General features: G+C 48.5%; 1 protein-coding gene across 3 annotated transcripts in view; it reads left to right on the forward strand.

Annotated features, from left to right (window-relative positions):
- Nucleotides 1-6,338: 6,338 nt before the first annotated feature.
- The window catches only part of MED15 (mediator complex subunit 15), a 67,309-nt gene continuing 52,036 nt past the window's right edge, over nucleotides 6,339-21,611 (forward strand). The window contains exons 1-2 of one of the 3 annotated variants that reach the window (XM_047696558.1): nucleotides 6,364-6,501; nucleotides 16,193-16,301. Coding sequence is in view for 1 of the 3 variants with exons in the window: in XM_047696557.1 (XP_047552513.1) it covers nucleotides 6,434-6,501 (68 nt within the window). In the remaining 2 variants the exon portion in view is untranslated. Of the gene's footprint in view, nucleotides 6,502-16,192; nucleotides 16,302-21,611 lie in introns of all 3 variants that reach the window. The other 2 variants (XM_047696557.1, XM_047696560.1) reach the window with 2 other exon arrangements.

A 21,611-nucleotide genomic window follows, 5' to 3' on the forward strand; every position in this document is an offset into this window, starting at 1 on the left:
TTCCATTCTCATCCACACATAATCAACAATAATTACTTAATATCACCAAGTAGTCAAGTGATCATGTTTCCCAATTATCCTACACATGTCCTTCTTTGTTGCTTCTTTGGGTGTTTGTTTTTTAATTTCTAATATATTTTTCTAAGTAGGTTCCACACCCAGCATCCAGCCCAACACAGGGCTTGAACTCAAAACCCTGAGATCAAGACCTGAGCTGAGATCAAGAGTCGGATGCTTAAATGCCCACAATAGCCAAACTATGGAAAGAACCTAGATGTCCATCAACGGATGGATAAAGAAGACGTGGTATATCTATATACAATGGAATACTATGCAGCCATCAAAAGAAATGAAATCTTGCCATTTGTAATGATGTGGATGGAACTAGAGGGTATTATGCCGAGTGAAGTAAGTCAATCAGTGAAAGACAATTATCATAAGATGTCCGTGATACGAGGAATTTGAGAGGCAATGTGGGGGTTTTAGGGGGTAAGGAAGGAAAAAATGAAACAAGTTGGGATTGGGAGGGAGACAAACTATAAGGGACTCTTAATCTTACAAAACAAATGGAGGGTTGCCGTGGGGAGAGGGGTAGGGAGAGGGTGGTTGGGTTATGGACTTTGGGGAGTGTATGTGCTATGGTGAGTGCTGTGCAGTGTGTAAGCCTGACGATTCACAGACCTGTACCCCGGGCTAATAATAAAAAAAAAGTCGGATGCTTAACCAACTGAGCCACCCAGGTGCCCCTTAGCTTTTGTTCTTGTTTTTGTTTTTTGTTGTGGCTTTAAAGTTTATTTGAATCAAGATCCAAACAAGGACCTCACACTGCATACAGTTGGGATACCCTGAAAGTCTCTTTCAATCACTGGGTTCCCTTCCATCTCATATTTTCCTTCTTGTTGAAGAAACCAATTCCTTTGATCTGTAGCTTCATCCAGACTGAGTTATGTAGTCTATAATGTGATTACCGCTGGTGGGTATGTAAAGTGCTCCCTTCTTAGGAAAAAGGTAAAAAATTGTAAAAATTATGAGATGGGCCCTTAAGGAAAATTTCATACTTCAAGGGGGTACTATGCACTGATTAGAATACACTCTTCTCATCTATCAGATTCCAGTCTTTCCTTGCCCTAGCTGATTTACAACTGTACAATGTAGATAATAGCAATGCAAAATAATTCTTGTCCATAGAAATGCAAATCATGCCGGAAGGAGATTGAACTGATTTCCCTCCCCCACTGTAGGAGAGGCCAGTTTTGTCTCATTTACATATTCATTATAATATTCCCCAATACTAAAAGCTGGTAAGATGTTACCAGCTTGCTTGCTTGCTTTTAAGCTTTATTTATTTATTTGAGAGGGAGAGAGAGAGCATGAGCAGGAAAAGCAAAGGGAAAAGGAGAGAGAATCTCAAGCAGACTCTGCAGAGCATGGAGCCCGAAATGGGGTTTGATCTCATGACCCTGAGATCACAACCTGAGCCAAAACCAAGAGTCAGACACTTAACAAATTGCACCACCCAGGCACCCTGTTTCCAGCTTTCTAACCAGTGAGTTAATATCTGCATGAAAACTATGATTATACCTATTTTTATTTTATTTTTTAAAGATTTTATTTATTTATTTGACAGAGAGAGAGAGAGCGAGAGAGAGCTCACAAGCAAGGGGAGTGGCAGGCAGAGGGAGAAGCTGGCTCCCCACTGAGCAAGTAGCTGGATGTGGGGCTCAATCCCAGGACCTGGGATCATGACCCGAGCAGAAGGCAGAGGCTTTAACTCACTGAGCCACCCAGGTGCCCCATACCCATTTTTTTTTAAAGATTTTATTTATCCATTTGACACACAGAGAGAGAACTCACAAGTAGGCAGGGAGGCAGGGAGGCAGGGAGAGAGGAGGCGGAAGCAGGCTCTCCGCTGAGCAGAGAGCCCGATTCAGGACTCGATCCCCGGACACCAAGACCATGACCTGAGCCGAAGGCAGAGGCCCAACCCACTGAGCCACCCAGGCACCCTTGATTATACCCATTTTAAAAAGATTTTACTTATTTATTTATTTGAGAGAAAGAGAGAGAGCGCATGTGCGTGCATATGGGAGTTGAGGGGAGGAGCATAGGGAGAGGGACAAGCAGACTGCACTGAGCACTGAGCCGGATGTGGGCTCGATCTCACAACCCTGAGATCATGACCTGAGCTGAAACCAAGAATCAGCTGCTTAACTGGTGGTTAGGTGATCCAATTCTACCTATTAAGGAAAAACCCTTTAATCTGTATAATGGGTGGAATTCTATCAAATGTCTGAGCTTTCAAAAGTATGTCCCTGGGACCCAGGACCCAGGACCCATGTCTAGTGCCTGGGCTGAGGAAATGTTCTGCAACACTAGCAGAAATCTGTGCACAAACATGTTTGTTACACATTATCTGTAACAAAAAATCAAACATTCAGAATCTAAATGTCTAGGAACAAGGGAATCCATAAGATATGACAGATTTCATAGATCAGTAGATAATACTTTTATTAAAAGTGTATTTTAGGGGCCCCTGGGTAGCTCAGTTGGTTAAGTGTCCGACCCTCGATTTTTGGCTCAGGTTATGATCTCAGGGTCTTGAAATCAAGTCAGACTCTGCACCCAGCATAGAGTCTGCTTAAGATTCTCTCTCTTCCTTCTGCCTCTGCCCCCATACCCTGCTTGGGCTCGCTCCATCTTTCTTAATAAATAAATTTTTTAAAAAAATTGTATTTTACACAGGTTACAATTGGTCCTATATAGATTTGTCCATAATGTGGTTTTATAATCTAAATTATAATTAAAATTCCCATTGCTAAAGGGTTCTCAATACTTGGGGATATGCTTATGCTATGATGTTAGGTTTACAGTACAGGATCAAATGGCATCTACACCGTAACTTGTATTTTTTAAACTAAGGGGGGTAAGGAGAAAAGGATAATTTATCAAAATATAAACAATGGATGCCTCTGAATAATAGGATTTATAATGTTTGGTCCTTTCTCAAGTTTCCATGTATTGCTTTTAAACAATTTTTTAAAGGATTTTATATATTTATTTGAGACAGAGAGAGAGAGAGCGCACATGAGCAGGGGGAGAGGCAGAGGGAGAGGGAGAAGCAGACTCCCTGCTGAGCCAGGAGCCTGATGTGGGGCTCGATCCCAGGACGCTGGGCTCATGACCTGAGCCCAGGGCAGACGCCTAACCATCTGAGCCACCCAGTTGCCCCCATGTATTGCTTTTAGAAGAACTAATCACCGCTGCTGCCCGCGCCGCACCCCCTCTGCCTCCATCCACACTCAGAAACGATTGCACGCCTTAGGCTAAACACACTAGAAGGGTTACCTTGGGCAGGTGCTAGGGTGGAAAGAGGGGCAGGTGAGCACCATGTCTGGAGTGAGTACCAACGCAAGGAGGGGAATTGGAGGGGACTTCAAGTGCAACTGAAGGGAGACAGAGGCTTAAAGAGCATGTGCAAGGCTCCCTAGAGGGAAGGAAGTTTCATCTGCCTCAGAAGCTTCCAGCTCCCAGCTCCCAACTCCTGCAGAGCCCAGGATGGTATTCACAAAGTGTGCGACTAGTGACAGGATCCAGCAATATCAAGGTACTGTGCAGGAACCAGGAGGGCAGAAACTTAACCATCCTCAAGTGGTGTGGGATACGGGTCAAGCTTAGGCATAGCTTCAGCATCCTTCATCATTCCCCCTCAGGGTCTAAATCTACCCACTTTCACACTGGGGGCCCCAGGAGGGTCTGCAGGGTTTGAGAGAGTGCGGATCCATTTCGGGACCCACCTTCCGTTGGACTTCTTGTTTCTGGGAGGCTAGGAGGTCTGTGGCTATCTCTACATCCTCTCCTTCCCTCGTCACCCATCCAGATTCTAACTGAAGACCTTTGCCCTGGGAATCACCACTTCTGGGCCAAAAACAAAAGGACAAGTAGAGATAGAGCTCTGGAGCAAATATCAAAGGGATAGCCCTTAATTTTATCGCAATGACAAATTCTTGACAGTCAGTCTCCTGGCCTCTGTCTATGAATCATTGTGTCTATGAATCTGTGTGTCTATGGCTCTATCAGCTTTCCAAAAACAGAGTGCAGATGGGGAAGAGATGTCCTGGGGACCCTATTCACATGCTCAGTGGGTTGGACATGATACAAAGTCCACCTTTTTCTTCCAGAGCCCCAGGGAATCTCATATCTCATTTGCCCGAGGGTGTGACAACGAGGACTGGTTTTGCCGATGAGGCTGTGGGACCAATATTTTTCATAAATTGATGAGCAGAATGTGTAGGGCCAAGGATCTAAATAATAAAATGCATCTGAAGCCGATATACAATATAGATACACTAGAGTCACCTATAGTCACAGCATTGGAAAGGTACTTAGAAAAGTATTTATTTATTTTTTTTTAAAGATTTTATTTATTTATTTGACAGACAGAGATCACAAGTAGGCAGAGTGGCAGGCAGAGAGAGGAGGAAGCAGGCTCCCCACTGAGCAGAGAGCCGGATGCGGGGCTCGATCCCAGGACCCCGGGATCATGACCTGAGCCGAAGGCAGAGGCTTAACCCACTGAGCCACCCAGGCGCCCCTAGAAAAGTATTTAGATGTCAACCTAAAAATGGGCAAGCTGGCTCAGTTGGTGGACCATGTGACTCTTGTTCTTGTGGTCATGAGTTCAAGCCCTATGTTGGGTGTGCAGCCCACTTTAAAAAAAAAGTTAAAAATGTGCAAGAGAGGGGCGCCTGGGTGGCTCAGTGGGTTAAGCCGCTGCCTTCGGCTCAGGTCATGATCCCAGGTCCTGGGTTCGAGCCCCGCATCGGGCTTTCTGCTCAGCAGGAAGCCTGCTTCCTCCTCTCTCTCTCTCTGCCTGCCTCTCTGCCTAATTGTGATTTCTCTCTGTCAAATAAATAAAATCTTTAAAAAAAAAAAAAAAAAAAAAAAAAAAAAAAAAAATGTGCAAGAGAGTGGTTATGGTTGTACAATCTTTTGAATATATTAATAATACTAAGAAACAAACAGTGAATTGTTTACTGTAAAAAGGTGAATTATATCTGTTTTTTTTTTTTTAAACATGCAAGAGGGATATAGATAGGGTGATCAATCATGTCAGTTGGCCTGGGATTCCAGGGGGTTGCAGGGATGCAGGACTTCCAGAGCTAAAACCCAGAGAGTCCCAGGGAAACCAGAACAAGTGGATCATCCTAAATACAGAGTTTTTAAAAATTATTTTTAGGAGAATGAACAGAAAAGTTTGAAGATGTGAAAAGCTCTTCTAGCAACACAAGACCTGGAACGCTGTGGGCAAGAGGGGCCCCTCTGGGAAACCTGCTCACATTCTCTCTCCCTATACTCCAACCCGCCCCACCCCAAGCTCCTGTCTGGGATACTGAGACACTGGGTGTATACAGCCTACCCTGGGATTGGCACTTACAGGTATCAGTAGATGTCAGTTCACACTCTCCGAGCCCATGTTGGTGACTGCCTATATGGCACTTGTGTACCATTGGTGCTTAGGATTTTTGCCACCTACACCCCACCCCAAACCCCTAAGGTGCACACAAGGGCCACATAGATTCCATCCAGCAGAACTCCTATCCTCCTAAAATTATCCTCAGGCTCCCCTACCCCTTTGCATCCCACCTCCAGCTCACTTGCCTCCACCCAATAAGTTTATGTGACATCTGGCCTCCACTGAGGACCTGGACTTTGTTCAAACAGGACATGGCTTTTGGGCCAAGCAAGACTGCCCATGTCTGGAATTTAATAAATGTGGCTTAGGCTTCTTATATCACCACACCCTACAAAATACAGTGGGATATGAGATTCCAAAAGTCTAATGGAGAGAAGCAGTGAAGAAAGTCTATCTGGTCATGCTTTGGATGTGACGCTGTAAGGTAGTGGCGGGAAAGCGGAGCCTGGATCATGTTGGCACAGTACTTGGCCCACAGTAGGTGCTGAGAAATAGTTGATATATAAACAATCTCTCCCTGGCATCTGCTGTAGATTGCTAGCAGCTTGGCCAAAGGGTGCAGATCTCGTGGAGTTGGTAAGGCTAGCACACAATAGGATCACACGAAATTCGGGTGGCCAGCGTGGGCCTGCTAGAGGCAGTATCAGGAATACTATGAAGCCATGGCTCTCCCACATCCGTTCTGGTCAGCCCCGAGTCCCCATCCCCCGCGGCACGCGCGCTGGGAGAAGGACCAGGGGCTCGGGATACTACCGAGGGGGCCACCGAAAAGTCTCCCCGTGCGGCCCGGAAACTCCATTTCCCACGGGCCCGTGCGTAGGACGCCATTTCCCACAATTCCTGCTCGGCTTCCGGCGCGGCGGAGGAGCCTCCGACGGCTTCCGGGTTTGGGCCTGGCGCTGCGGTAGAGGCGGCGGCGGCGGCGGCAGAACGGGACACGGGCGGAGCGGAGCGACCGGCATGGACGTTTCCGGGCAGGAGACCGACTGGCGGAGCACCGCCTTCCGGCAGAAGTTGGTCAGTCAAATGTAAGTAGGGGCCGGGCTAGAGGGCAAAATCTCCGGACCTTGCCCCCTCAGCCCTTCCGCGCGCGGAGGGCGAGGCCCGGGTCGGACCCGCGGGAGACCTAGGGTGATCGGACCCACTGGGGCCTGGGGGCGCCGAGAGGCCGAAGGCTCCGGGGATTCGTGTGAGTCCCAGAGCGCCGCTGAGCCCTTGGCTGTCCCTTCCCTTCCTGGCTGATACAGACTGTTCGTTAGCTTTCCCGGGGCCGAACTCTGCAAACCAGCGAACCCTGGCTTATGAGTCATCGTCCTGAGCGTTCTCATTCGTCATTTGTGTGCTTTGGTTGCAGACTTTCCCCTGCTTTGAATCACACTGAATTCGAAAAAGGAAAGGGGCAGCCTGTGGCGGCTTTAGCAGATGTGGATGTTTTGTGATTCGTCTTTGGGAAAAGCGCATCAGAGTGAGAAAAAGAGATTGCAGGGGGGGTGGATGGAAGATGAGGTTGGGAGGCTAGGTACTTGGGACTGTGGGCGGTGGGGGATGGAGAATCAACGGGTATCCTGCCCCCCCCCCCCCCCCAGTCCAGCCCCAGTGTGGATTTTGCGAAGGGTGGCAGGAAGAGGCTGTCAGGAAGCGACCGTCCGTTGGGAGGAGGGAGTGAAGAGCTGGTGTTAATACCTCTTCCCCTCAGTTTAAGCTGCTGAACCCCTCAATGCAGGGGGTGCCGGTGCGCTCTAGGCTTGACCTCGTGGAACTCCAGCTCCTCGCCACCCACTGCTTGTTTCATTTAGCAGTCTTTTACTCAGCTTACTGGTGTTGCGCTAGCCACAAATTTGACTGAGACAGCCCCTGCCCTCAGGAACCGCATTACCATAAAGAAGCAGTTACAGTATAGTCTTTCTCCTAGAAAAAACTGACAGTTTTCTTGAGCAGGGCAGAAGGAGCCTTCTGGAGTAGTAGGTGGCTAATAGGTTGAGCCCTAAAAAGACAAGTAGGAGTGTGAGAGGCCATCATTCCAAGCTGAGTAGTAGGGAAGTTTGAGCTCTCACTGCACTGGAGGACATTGCTATAGGCTGAGTTCTGGGGATTGAGGAGAAAGGAGGTTCAGGAGATGGTAATGGAATGAGGGTGAGCAGGTGCTGACATGTTAGTTAGTGGTGGGAGTGCTGTGCTGAGGAGTTGGCATGTTGCCTGCTTTGAGGTAGTGAAATGCCAGAGTTGGGAAGATTCCCGGAGTCCTTGGAGATGGATCAAGAACAGAGGAGAGAGGCCAGTTAGGCCATTATGAGTTTTGAACTCTTGGGGTTTGGGGACCTGTCATTTTTCATCCCTGTGTTCCTATTGCTAGCTCACTGACTGTTGCATTGCTCCATAAAACGGTTGTGGAATGACCCAGTCGGCAAGAGATTATAAAGGCCTGCACTAGACAGTGGTGGAAACTGAAAGAGGAAGACCACTCCAGAGAAAGGGGAGAGCAAGCATAGAGAGTCCTTGATGACTAAACTAGATGCCGGGGGTGGAGTGCAGCAGCATGGAAGGAAGGAAGTGGGATGGAATGCTGGGAAGCTTCTTAGTACAGTGGAAGGCGTGGGGACTGTAGAGTTGGTGGCTCTGGGCACTGCTGTGGAATAGTCTGGGGACAGTTCTGCAGATATTGCAGAATCAGTGAACATTGCGTTTGGGTTTTTTGGGAGGGGGGTTTGATCCCCTGGAATTGTCTATAGATGAAATCTTTTTTTTTTTTTTTAAGATTTTATTTATTTATTTGACAGAGAGAGATCACAAGTAGATGGAGAGGCAGAGAGAGAGAGGGAAGCAGGCTCCTCGCTGAGCAGAGAGCCCAATGCGGGACTTGATCCCAGGACCCTGAGATCACGACCCGAGCCGAAGGCAGCAGCTTAACCCACTGAGCCACCCAGGTGCCCTGAAAAAAAATTTTTTTTTTGAAGGTTTTATTTATTTATTTGAGAGAGTGAGAGAGTGAGCACAAGCAGGTAGAGGGGCAGAAGGAGAGGGAGAAGCAGGATCCCAGCTGAGCAGCGAGCCTGACTCGGAGCTTGATCCCAGGACCCTGGGATCATGACCTGAGCCAAAGGCAGACACCCAACCAGCTGATACACCCATGTGCCCCCATAGATGAAATCTTGAGGTATAGCCCATTTCACGGCTCCCCAAGAAAAGCCCTCAGGGCAAAGATTCTTCTTTGGGTTTGGGGAGACCAAAGAACCAGAAGAATAAGTTGCCATCAGAGGAAATTGGGGAGGGGGGAAGTCAGAGGGCAGGAGGGCAATTGAAGAGTCTCTGGGTGTCAAAGACTGACTGGATATTTCATAATTCAGCTTCTTTCTGCTTTTGGGCAAGCTAGATTCTTTCCTTTATTTGCCAGATTGCCGCTTGTGTATTAGTTTTTCTCTTGCTGCCATAACAAATGACTACAAATATAGTAGCTTAAAGCAACACAGGTTTATTACCTGGAAGTTTTTTTGTAGATGCAGGGTCTAGGTGGACTCAGCTGAATCTTCTGCTTAGGGTCTTAGAGGACTGAAATCAAGATGTTGGTTAGGTGTACATTTCTTCCTAGAGGCTCTGTAGTAGAATTTGCTTTCAAGCCTGTGCAGGTTGTTGGCCAAATTCAGTCCATGCAGTTGTAGGACTGAAGTGTTTTTGTACCTTACTAACTCTTTGTCAGCCAGTGGCCCATCTTTGTTCCTAGAGGCAGCCTGCATTTGGTCTCACACTTTCTATGTGGCCCCCTCCATCAGGGGTGGGTTCTTTGGCTATATCTTTCTGACATCAGCCAAGAAAATTCTCTAGTAAAGACTCAGGTTAGATTGGGTCCACTCAGATAACCCAGGATGATTTTCCTGTTTTAAAGTCTGTAACTTTTATTCTATCTGAAAAGTCCCTTCTGCCATATAATGTAGCATGTGCCTGGGTTCGTGGGATTAGGGCATGGACATCTTTGGGGAGCCCTTCTGCTACCCCTGCTGGGATAAGCAGTTTCAGAGATTGTCTGCCTGACATGATGTGGTGTTCTCAGTTCTCAGATTTGTCTGTTTTCTCTCCAGGGTTCACTTTGAAAGTCTTGATTCTTGGTGCCTTGATTTGTTGTGTGCACAGGTTTAATTCTAACTTCCCTGATATTTATGTTGTTGTTTGAAGGTGGGGTCTTGGGAAATGTTTTGAACCCAAGTAATTTGTATAGATAAGGGAGTAAAGAAAGCATAGTGAAGCACTGGAGAGTTTCAACAAAAGGAGAAGCATCTGATAGCTGGTTCACTGTTTCCACCTGGCTCTTGAGTATCTATCAAGAGAGAACAGTGCTTGGGATCGCAGGCCCAATCCTCTAGACTCTTGGCTACCGTGAGAAAAAGCAGTTTTGATTTGGAGCTGGTTAGGAGAGACCTCGAGGGGACTCTGTATAGCCTCCTTCTTAGCCCTCCTCTACCTGCCCCTCATCTGGACCCATCCTGGACTGCTGCCTCCCCCTCACTCACTACTGCCCTGCTGAAAGCCTGCTGGTGGCTTCTCTTAGCATTAGAACAAGACTCCAGATGGCCCACCCTCCCGGTCCCTCACTGTGGCCTGGCCTAGCCACCTCTTCTCAAACCCCCAGTTTGCTCCTGGTCTTTCAGCTTCTTGAACATTCCAAGTTCATTTGTTTGTTCATTCTTTCTCCCCGCCCCTGCCTTTTCTTTAAGCAAGTTATCGTCAAGTATTTAGGGTACTCAACAGTGGGTAGACTTCCCTCCACTACATTTATCACCAGTTTCTCTTCCTTTGCTTTAGATGTCTGCTTAAATACCAAATACTCCAGATCCTTCTCAGCCTACCCTGACTAAAGTGGGTCACCTCCTCTGATATGTTAGATCTCAGCCCCTTGTAGTTTCCCATAGGGCCCCAGTCCCATGAAGCGTGGCACCATGCATATGAAACACTTGTCAAAGTGTGTAAGAGGAAGTCTTTTCCTGAGGGCTGTGTGTGCCACCTCTTGTACTACAGTGGTCTTCTTTACCTGTGCCAGCGTGCGTTGTGAAGCTCTGGAAACCCCACTTTCTCCCCTTGTTAGCCAAGTGACTGTGGGCAGGATGCCTAACCTTTCTGGATCATCTTCCTCATCTGTGAAATGGCTGGAGTCCAGCTCACATGGGAAGGTGTCACATGGAGTCTGTGTCACAGGGAAGGGGTGTGTGTGTGTGTGTGAGAGAGAGAGAGAGATGAAAAGATCTCCACCTGAGCCCTAGCAAATACCTCCTTCTTAAGTTCTTGCAGGAGTAGGAGCCTTGGAAGGTGAAGGTGATACCCCCAAGCCTGGTTAGAGGAGTTGATGACACTTGAAGGAGCCTGTGGGGAGGGTAGTTGTGACAGTGTTGGTGAGTTCAGACCATCACTTCATTGAACATCCATTCTCCCCGCAGCACTGCAGGAGAAGCCCCCCGCCCCCTTAGAGTTCTCAGGCTGGCCTTCGTGGGCCTTGGGCCTTCCTGGGGGGATTGTTGGGTTAGTGTTGAACACGTGTCTGGTCTATAGGATCCCGGAGAGCAAGTGTGTATCTGTAGTAGCTGGCACTGCACCTGACATAGAGTGGGAAAGCAGTGAATGAATGAAAGGACTTCGTCAATCCATTCTTCCCATTCTTTTATATTTTTCTGCCATCTTATTCTTGAGACTTTTATGCCTCCCACCTCTCAGTACAGCAGATTGCACATATAGACTTGAAATAAATAAATGTCTGTTGGGTTGAACAGATTGCAAGGGGGAGGATATCGGGGGGGTGGAGGGTGGAAGGGCAGTGTGGATCAAGGCTCTACCAAATGCCAGGAGATCAGGGAGCATGGAGCAGAGTCAGGGCAGGCAGGTTAGCCGCCCCTTCTGGTGAAGCCCGCAAAGATGTGAGCTCCAGGTTGGGACCTAGGAGATGCCGAGCTCTCTGCCTGGACTGTAAGGAGAAAGTTGAGTGCCTTTATCTAGAAACATAATGAAACAAAGCAAAAAAAAAAAACCCATAAGGAAAAAGAATAGGTAACTGAACAGCAACTTCCAAGGGCCAGGAGAGGCCTTAGGACAGAGGGGAGCCTGAAACTTGCATGTCTAGATTCTTCCTGTGGGTTATGTTCTTTATTATTATTATTATTATTTTTTAAGATTTTATTTATTTGAGAGAGAGAGAGAGACAGAGCACAAGCAGGGGGAGGAGCAGAGGAGGAGGGAGACTTGGACTCCCTGCTGAGCAGGATCCTGACCTGGGATCGATCTTGGGACCCAGGATCATGACCTGAGCCCAAAGCAGACACTTAACCGACTGAGCCACACAGGTACCCCGTGTGGGTTATGTTCTGTCCTCTAAGCAGATGTGAGGGAGTCTTGGCTGAGCCTTTTCTGTGGCTTATTCTGCTCAGGCCTCCCAATGGCCCTGTGCCCTGCTAGTGTGATTCTGGCCCTTGTTTTCCAGTGGGGACTCCTGAGCCGCACTGCTTTCTTCATAGCCTGATTGGTAGCTAAACAACTGGGCTGGCTTGCAGCCTTCTGTGTATAAGCCACCCCTGTACGTCCATTCTCTGAGGCCAGGGGCCCATCTCTCTGACCACCTCCAAGCCTTAGTGCCCCTGATGGCAATCAGGAAGTGATTGTGGAGCCATTGACTTCAGAGTCCTGAACCTTGGCCCTACTGCCTCTTGACCAGAAGTGACAGTGACCTGAGGGGATGTGGGCCCTCATCTGCTCAGGGGTCAGAACTTTCTCCACAGCAGCAACGACAGCAGCTGACATGAACCCCCGCTGCAGGCGTTGACCTGTGTTAGCTCATTGACTTCCCATTTGCGCTGTCACTCAATGTATTTGTTACTCCCATTTTTAAGATGAGGAAACTGAGGTGTAGAGGAGAGGTCACTGTTGCTTATAGTTATACCCTGCTTGTTAGAAATGAATGCTTGCTGAACCACAGCAGGACAAGAGAGGCAAACTGCCTTTTAATTTTGGAAAGAGAGGTAGTACCTTTTAGAAATGGAGGGAAATGGCAGCTGGACATTAACCCCGGCCAAGTGCCAGTCGGCATCCTTCTGGCAATTTGAGCAACTCCCTGTGGGTGAGGGGGACCCAAACAGTGGCAGAAGGGCCAGCCAGCAAGCCTCCGATGATCTTTGGCTTCCTCACAGCCTGTAGAGAGCCTCCTGGCTTCACCAGCTCCCTTTTGTAAGAGACCCCACCCACCTACCACACCTGCAGCCGTTACAGCATTCCTCACCGGAAGTCTTCCAACTCTTTTTTTTTTTTTAAGATTTTTTTTTTAAGATTTTTTATTTATTTATTTGACAGATAGAGATCACAAGTAGGCAGAGGCAGAGAGAGAGAGAGGAGGAAGCAGGCTCCCCGCCGAGCAGAGAGCCTGATGTGGGGCTCGATCCCAGGACCCTGGGATCATGACCCGAGCCGAAGGCAGAGGCCTTAACCCACTGAGCCACCCAGGCGCCCCAGGAAGTCTTCCAACTCTTACTGCTGTTCATAACAGAGTGTCTGTGGTTAGTCCAGGCTCTGTGTGGGGCATTCCCTGGTGGTCACATGATCATCTCCCTGTCACTGTCACTTTAAAGCATTCCTCAGGGCAATAATGTTGATTACATACCAGAGGGTACATTTTTTGAGGAATGTAATGCATTTAAAAAAAATTCAAAATGGAAAATTTGAATCCTAAAACCAAGTAGAGTAGTTTAAAGACCCCATGCCCATGTATCCACATTCAGCTTCAAGCTATCAGTTCTTGCTTCATGGACTCCAGCCCCTGCCCCCAATTATGTTGTTGCTGGGAAGGTTTGAGTGGCCGCCCACCACCTGTGGGTTCCACTCTGAGCCTGATTCCTTCCTCCAGGGTCTGCAGCCCCCTGTACTGGCTGCGTGTGGATCCTCAGAAGAGCCCAGCTCTTCCTTGCCCTGGCTGTTCTGCATCCTGTTTGTTTCCTCGCCTGAGAGACCCATCCCTCCCATGGCTCAGCATTGCAGTCCCATCCCACTCACCTTTCCAGGACACGAGGCCACCCGCCGCCTCCCTCCTCTTCACACACATTCTGTGAAGAGTTACCATTTTGCACTTGAATTGTTTGAACACTCATTTCCCCTGGTCTGAATCCCTTGTGGGGAATCCCGCGTCGCAAGGAATGCTGTGGCAAGTGGATTCCTGAGCAGCTCCAGAGGCCTGTTCAGTCCCTGTGGTGATACTGGTTTAACCTAATGGGTGTTCACTTCAGAATTGGAGAAAGTCTTTTTTTTTTAAAGAATTTTTTTCCTGGGCACCTGGGTGGCTCAGTGGGTTAGGCCTCTGCCTTCAGCTCAGTTCATGATCTCAGGGTCCTGGGATCGAGTCCTGCATCGGGCTCTCTGCTCAGCAGGGAGCCTGCTTCCTCCTCTTTCTCTCTCTGCTTGCCTCTCTGCTTGTGATCTCTCTCTGTGTGCCAAATAAATAAAATCGTTTAAAAAAAAAGAATTTTTTTCCTTTTATTTTAATAAGGTTTTTTTTTTTTAAAGATTTTAAAATTTATTTGACAGAGATCACAAGTAGGCAGAGAGGTAGGCAGAGAGGTGGGGGAAGCAGGCTCCCTGCTGAGCAGAGAGCCTGATGCGAGTCTCCATCCCAGGACCCTGGGATCATGATCTGAGCCGAAGGCAGAGGCTTTAACCCACTGAGCCACCCAGGCGCCCCTATTTTAATAAGTTTTATTAATTTAAGTCATCTCTACACCCAACGTGGGGCTCAAACTCATGACCCTGAGGTCAAGAGTCCCATGCTCTTTTGACTGAGCCAGCTAGGCGCCCTAAGATTTTATTTATTTATTTATTCATTCATTTTGTGGAGCCCAGTGTGGGGCTTGAATTCATGACTCTGAGATCAAGACCTGAGCTGAGAGCAAGAGTTGGACACTCAACTAGCTCAGCACCCAGGTGCCCCTTATTTTTAAGTAATCTCTACGCACAATGTGGGGCTCGAACTTACAACCCCACGATCGAGAGTTGCATGCTTTTCTGCCTGAGCCAGCCAATTGGCCCCCCAAGTTGGAGAAAGTCTTAACACCATGGGAAGACACAGGCAAAATGACATCCTCACAAGCTGCTGCCAGAGGCACGTAAATGAGGCCATTTTTCTGGAAGGCCGTTTGGCAATACTGTTTATTCCAGTAAGCTTAAAATGTCTACTTCCTTAGGCATTTCCTCCAAGGCCATACTCAGGAGAGTGTTCAGAGCCTGTTGGCAGTGAGGATGCTCATATTCACATCAAGTCAGGAGTGGAACAGGGGGACATAAGCCAGCAGTGGAGCTCGATTAGATTTGTTGTGGGAGCTGGGGAGGGCAGGTTCAGTGCTGCGGTTAAAAATGACATGGGAGGGGCGCCTGGGTGGCTCAGTGGGTTAAGCCTCTGCCTTTGGCTCAGGTCATGATCCCAGGGTCCTGGGATCGAGCCCCATATCGGGCACTCTGCTCAGCAGGGAGCCTGCTTCCCTTCCTCTCTCTCTGCCTGCCTTTCTGCCTACTTGTGATCTCGCTCTGTCAAATAAATAAAAATCTTAAAAAAAAAAAAATGACATGGGAGGGGCGCCTGGGTGGCTCAGTGGGTTAAAGCCTCTGCTTTTAGCTCGGGTCATGATCCCAGGGTCCCAGGATCAAGCCCCATGTCTGGCTCTCTGCTCTGCGGAGAGCCTGCTTCTTCCTCTCTCTCTGCCTGCCTCTCTGCCTACTTGTGATCTCTGTCTGTCCAATAAATAAATAAAATCTTTAAAAAAAAAATGACATGGGAGAGGGGTGCCTGGGTGGCTCAATCAGTTAAGCTTCCGACTCTTGATCTTGGCCCAGGTCATTATCTCAGGGTCCTGAGATTGAGCACTGTGTCAGGCTCCCTGCTTGGTGGGGAGTCCACTTGAGTTTCTCTCTCTCTGGCCCTCCCCCTGCCCTTGCTCATGCATGCACTCTCTCTCTAAAATAAATAAATTAGTGTCTTCCAAAAACCAAAAAATGACATGGGAGGGACACCTAGCTGACTCAGTTGGTGGAGAGTGCGACTCTTGATCTCGGGGTTGTAAATTTGAGCCCCACTTTGGGTGTAGTGATTACACCCAAATAAAATCTTAAAAAAAAAAATGACATGGGAGATGTTCTATAACCCGTCAGTGTTGAGAAGAGCAGGTTAGCAAGCAGAACACATGGTCCAGAATGAGGTGTTTGTTTGTTTGTTTGTTTTTTAAGAGAGAGAGACTGTGAGAGAGAACATGAGAGGGGAGAAGGTTGGAGGGAGAAGCAGACTCCCCATGGAGCTGGGAGCCGGATGCGGGACTCGATCCCGGAACTCCGGGATCATGACCTGAGCCAAAGGCAGTTGCTTAACCAACTGAGCCACCCAGGTGCCCTGAGTTTTTTTCTTTAAATTAAAGATTGTATTTATTTGAGAGAGAGAGTGCACAGACAAGTGGGTGGAAGAGCAGGGGAAGAGGGAGAAACAGACTACCTGCTGAACAGGGAGCCCAACTCGGGGTTCAATCCCAGGATCCTGGCATCATGACCTCAGCCAAAAGTAGACGCTTGACCAACCGAGCCACCCAGGCACCCCTGGAATGAGTTTTGTTAAATAGACACTGTTAGCTGGTTATCTGAATAATTTTCATTTTTTGGTAACTTTCAGTACACATGTACACGTGTATTTTTGTTAACAGTAAACATATGTTCCTTTTGTAGTCAGAAGTCTTGAAGAAGAGGTGGGCCCTGTTTGCACATGAGGAGGAGGGAGCCGTGGCCACAGATAGCTACCATAAGGTGGAAAAATCACATGTGTTCTGCCTTCAGGGTGGGTGTCCTCCCTCACCAGGGCCCTGAGTGCCATCACAGCCTTCCCAAGATGATTCTTTTCTTTTTGCCCCTGCTTGGAAGCATTCTCCTTTCAGTCTGAAACTGTCTTTCCAGATGGCCTTCCCTGCATGCTGGTATGAGAGCCCCAGCCAGATGCTCCTTCCTCCATGCCGGGCCCTCTGGTTTCACTCTTTCCTGTTCTTTCTCTTCCCCATTGGAGGTTTGGCCTTGGCCTCATCTTCTCCTGGACCCTGATGGCTCAGCTCGTGGCAGTTTTTTGCTGCTTTTACACTCATTATTATTTTTGCCTTGCCAACAATATTATAAATTCCTTGAGTGTAGAACCTGATCTTACACTTCTGTATCTCGTTGATCTCCTGGCATGGTGCCTTGGCTTGGATAAGAGATGCATCACAATCACAGGTAGGGTGGTAGAAAACAGTGCTGGCTTCTTTTCGGATGGCCTTCCAGGGCTTTCTCTCATCAGTGCTCCTCCACATTGAACCACTTCTCATTCAGAGCCTTTTTTTTTTTTTTTAATTGGAGACATTTATTTGAAGATTTGAAGACAGGGAGTCCACAGTGGTTATGAGGTGGTTCTCTTTAACAGACAAATAAATGAATACCCAGTCCTGGAGAACAAAGAGGCTACACTAGAAGCCCAGGTGTAACTATCTTGAACCCTGCCCTGAGAGGGAGATGCTCCCTTCCATTTTAACAATGACTCTCTTGCTAACCTGGTGGGGGTTAATAAAGATCCCTGATTGAATGGGTTAAGTATCTTGAGGTGGAGTAGCTGTTACTTAGGTCAGTGAGTCCTTGGAGAAGACGTTTGACCTCTGGAAGTCCCCGTCCGTTATCCTACTTTGAGCTTTTTATTTTGCGACTGTTCCAAACATGCAGAGTCGTAAGGATGGTATAGAGTACTAAATCCCTCTTATTTACCCGTGCTCTCACACATGTCTTGGTGCTCGTACTTGGCGAATAGCCGCTGAGTTCTGTCTTGCTCCCTCCTCTGTCTGGACCCTGTTTCCTCTTAGCGCTTGGCTACACAGGCTTCTCTGCCTGGGACTCTGCTGGAGGCATGGGGGCGGGTAGGGAACAGGAGTGACCCGGCTGCTGGTTAGCCTCTGACCTGAGCCACTTGCGTCCAGTCCAGGGAGGGAAGTCTGGAGGCGTGGAAGGGGTGCTTGTTGGTTAAGAGGTGGCTCTTGTGCCTCCTCATGGTCCTTCTTTCTGCTCCCCACCCCTTTCCAACTTTGCTTCAGTCCCGGGGCACCTGCTGGCTCAGTCAGTTGGCTGGCTGTCTTGGGCTCAGGTCATGATCTCGGGGTCCTGAGATCAGCCTCCGTAGGGCTCCCTGCTCAGCAGGGAGTCTGCTTCTCCCTCTCCCTTTGCCTCTCCCCCTGCTTGTGCACATGCTCTCTCTCAAATAAATAAATTAAAAATCTTAAAAAAAAAAGAGCCAGAAAAAACTTTGCTTCAGTCCTCATCAGAGGTGGTGTTTGAGGAGGTGATCTAGCCACTCTGTGTGGGACAGAGCTCCTGTTGTAAGGTAGAAAGAATGCCAGGTTTGCCTTGAGAAGCTATCTATGATGGATAACCCTGGGCCCTTCAGAAGCTATGGGTCTGCTTTGATTCAGACTGGGGAGGATTCACGCCTATGAAAGTGCAGAGGGAATCACCTCCAGGTGCTCTGTACTCACAATTCAGGCACAAGGCCATTCCAGCCCAAACCCAGGGGTGGAGGGGGCTTAGGAGCTCTGGTTGTCTTACATGAGACTTTTTTTTTTAAATTATTTATTTATTTATTTTAGAGAGTGTGCGTGCGTGCATGTGCATGAGCTAGAACACGAGCCGGGGAGGGGCGGAGGAAGAGAGGGAGAGGGAGAGAAGCAGATTCCCCTCTGAGCATGGAGCCTAATGTGAGGCCGGACCTTAAGACCCTGAGATCATGACCTGAGCTGAAATCAAGAGGCAAAGGCTTAATTGACTGAGCCACCCAGGCGCCTGGTGCTTCTTTATATTGAAGTGTAAGAAACCTACCTCAGTGAATGACACGGGACTCATCTTCAGCATGGTGCCACCAGATGAATGTTTACGCATGTAGATGCCACATAGCCATAGCCCAGGCCTGTGTCTGGAACAGGCCTGGAACTGTGCAGGCACCTCCCTGTGCTTCAGCCAGTGCAGATTCTGCTCCACTCTCCTGGCTTCCGGGCCATGGAGACGTGTGTTCTTAAATTTCCTGTCATTGGAGTCACAGCGTGTCTGGCTTCTTGCGTTCAGCATCATGTCTGTCCAGTGGTTCCTGTTTATGCCATGTGTTGTCTGTACATGACTCCACCCCAGGTTCCTTTCCTGTCCTATGTCTGATGGACATTGGGGTTAATGCTAGTTGTTGGTTATGGGAAGTCAGTGCCAGGGGTGTTTGGGGTCATGTCTTCCGGTGGTATATGCACTTACTCCCTGGGCCACACATTGAGGCTGGGTTGAGGGGTGTGGCCTGAATTCAGCATGGCTGTGGTCCGCCTAATGGTAGGTACCCATTTACATTCCTACCAACGATGTGGGGGAGTTCCTCTTGTCAGCCATCCTGGCCAACATCTGGCATTGTCAAAGGACCTGCCTTTAATAACAAGCACCCTTGTTGGTTTTGAAAGCACCCTCCAGTTTGAGACCTACTGGGTGCCATGGCAGTGGGAACAGAGAGGGTGATTGAGGAGGGAGAGAGCCTGTAGGGAAAGCAGCTTTGGAATTTGGTGACTGTGTGTATGTGTGTACATGCAGGAGGAAGGGAGGAGAGAACCACAGGTATGCACCCTGAGGGAGATGGACTGTGATCCTGCGCTGCTTCTGAGGGGTGGGGTACCAGATGATGGTTTGTGGAGTGTGTAGGGTGTCAGCCCTTCCAAGGAGAGAGTCCAGCAGCTGGGGTGGTACAAGGAGCAAACCTGCAAGGGCAGTTAACTGCAGGAGTGATGTGGGTGTGGGTGGCAGAGGAGGCTGAGCTGAAGGCCCTGGTGGTGGCTGTGGTGGGCAGAGCAGATGTGTGGAGAGACTGGGGTAAGACAGTGTGGGCACAGGAAGCCAGTCCCAGCAGCTTGGGCCTGCCTCTGTTGTTGGTTCCTGTCCCTGTGTTCAGGACTAATGGATGCAGCACTTAATTGCTTTTCAGATGACATTGTAGAGGATTTCAAAACAGGAAGATATTTTCGGTAGCAGTTGTGCCAGAGATAGCCATTGGTTACAATTTGATTTTTGCCTTCCAGTCCTGTTTCAGTGGATAGGTACCTTGATATGTATGTATTTTAAATATGTAAGTACATGCATATACCAGTATTTTTGAAGTGGAGTTAGACTCGAGTTCAGTTTGAGTTTTGGCTTTTTCACAGCACAGATTGCGTTTGTCTCCTGGGGTGTGACTGGCTGGGACCTGTGTGCTTATGTCCCTGGTTCGTGCACAGCATGGACACAGCTAGGCTTCTGGCCAATGGGACTCTACCCATAGTTGGGCTCTATCTCGGGAGTGAGGGACTGGACTGGGCTCTGCTGCGAGAGCAGATTTCTTAAGACTTTTATTGGGTTGCTGCCCTCCAGAGAACCAGGCTTCTCCAGGCTGGGGAGAAATCTGCAGACGGGGGGGGGATTCAGGGTGCATGGTCACTCCCTGCATGACAGCCAGGACGGCCTCACAGTAGGGCACTCTTAGGAGTAAGCCCCCTTCAGGCTACTCTGAACAGTCATCCCGCATACTTGACAAGAGCATTTTATTTACGATCTTGTTAAAAGTTCCATTATGGCCTTTTCCAAACATTCACAGAAGTGGAAATATAAGAATGATCTCTCAGGTACTTGGGAGAGTTAGCAGCATATGTCCAGTTTCAGCCATCCCTCTCCACCCCCTCCTGGACTATTTTCAATCACATTCCAGACACCATATGATTTCAGCTGCTAGTCCTTGAGTGCAGATCTGTAGAAGATAGGGCTTTTCTCTCCCCCAGATACCACAAAATCATGTGAGATAAGCATTTTAATAAATTCTTGGGCTGGCAGAGAGTGTCCTCACTGCGTGGTTTCCTGGTGGTGAGTGAGAAGTGCTGGGGCTGGAACTTGGGGTTGCCAGCGTGGTCTCAGCCCTGGAGCCCAGAGGCCAGCACCTGAACAGGGATCTCAGGGCCTCTCGGCTCCTAGTCCTGTGGAGGGCAAACCGGCAGATTGGAGTAAATGACAAAGTTTGTGTCGTCTTCTGAACCAGCTCAAATAAAAAATGCCCTTCTAAGGGCAATGGTATTCTCTTTAGTAGTTCTTCCATTGATCTAATTCTTTGGGGATTGAGAAATCTTAAGAGCAGAATTTGGGGAGCTTGATCAAACCAAGAGGAATGTGAAAAGAAAGTGCTCTCAGTCTCTTGTGTTTGTATGATTAAGAAATTTCTTTCTGCAGGACTAAAATACTCTTTCCTACATGTAGGTGGCTGGTTCAATTCTGAAATACATATTTTTATCTGGTTAGAAAACACTTTATGTTTCTTCAAAAAGTCAGAGAGCCAGAATGCAGAAGGGTGCTGACAAAGACGAGAAAGCAGTCGCAGTCTGGGATACGGTTTGGCAGACATGCTCACGGCTGCCTGTGAGGTCAAGAAGGCCCACTCCCTTTGAGGCCAGGTGTTTACATTGGTTGCTCTTGGGGATTGAACAATTGGTGTCTGGTCATTTCCTGCCTCTGAGATGAAAGCACGTGGGGTGCTGGGGCAGTAAACCACTGCTGGGGAACCGAGAGGAGGGGAGGAGGCTGCTCTGGAGCTTTCTAAGGACTCTGTGAAGGGAAGACCCACCAAAGAGTCCTTTGGCCAAGGGCCCACTGGGACAATGATGGAATGTGTGGTAGACTTTTCAGGATGCTCCAGGGGTCAGAATTGCCAATGAGGTATGAGCATTCTGTCTCCAGGTTGCCTAAGTCTGGAAGGTTTAGAAAGGTGAAGGAGGGGCACCCGGGTGGCCCAGTGGGTTAAAGCCTCTGCCTTCGGCTCAGTTCATGATCCCAGGGTCCTGGGATTGAGCACCCGCATCAGGCTCTCTGCTCAGCAGGGAGCCTGCTTCCCCCTCTTTCTCTGCATGCCTCTCTGCCTACTTGTGATCTCTGTCAAATAAATAAAGTCTTTAAAAAAAAAAAAAAGAAAGAAAGGTGAAGGAGACCTTTTTTTTTAAAGCAGTCTCTAGGCTCCAGATGGGGCTTGGGCTCCTGACCCTGAGATCAAGCGTGGATGGTCCTCTGCCCACTGAGCCAGCCCTGCACCTCTAGGAGG

Source organism: Lutra lutra, chromosome 12 (assembly GCF_902655055.1).
Source record: "Lutra lutra chromosome 12, mLutLut1.2, whole genome shotgun sequence".
NCBI lineage: Eukaryota > Metazoa > Chordata > Mammalia > Carnivora > Mustelidae > Lutra > Lutra lutra.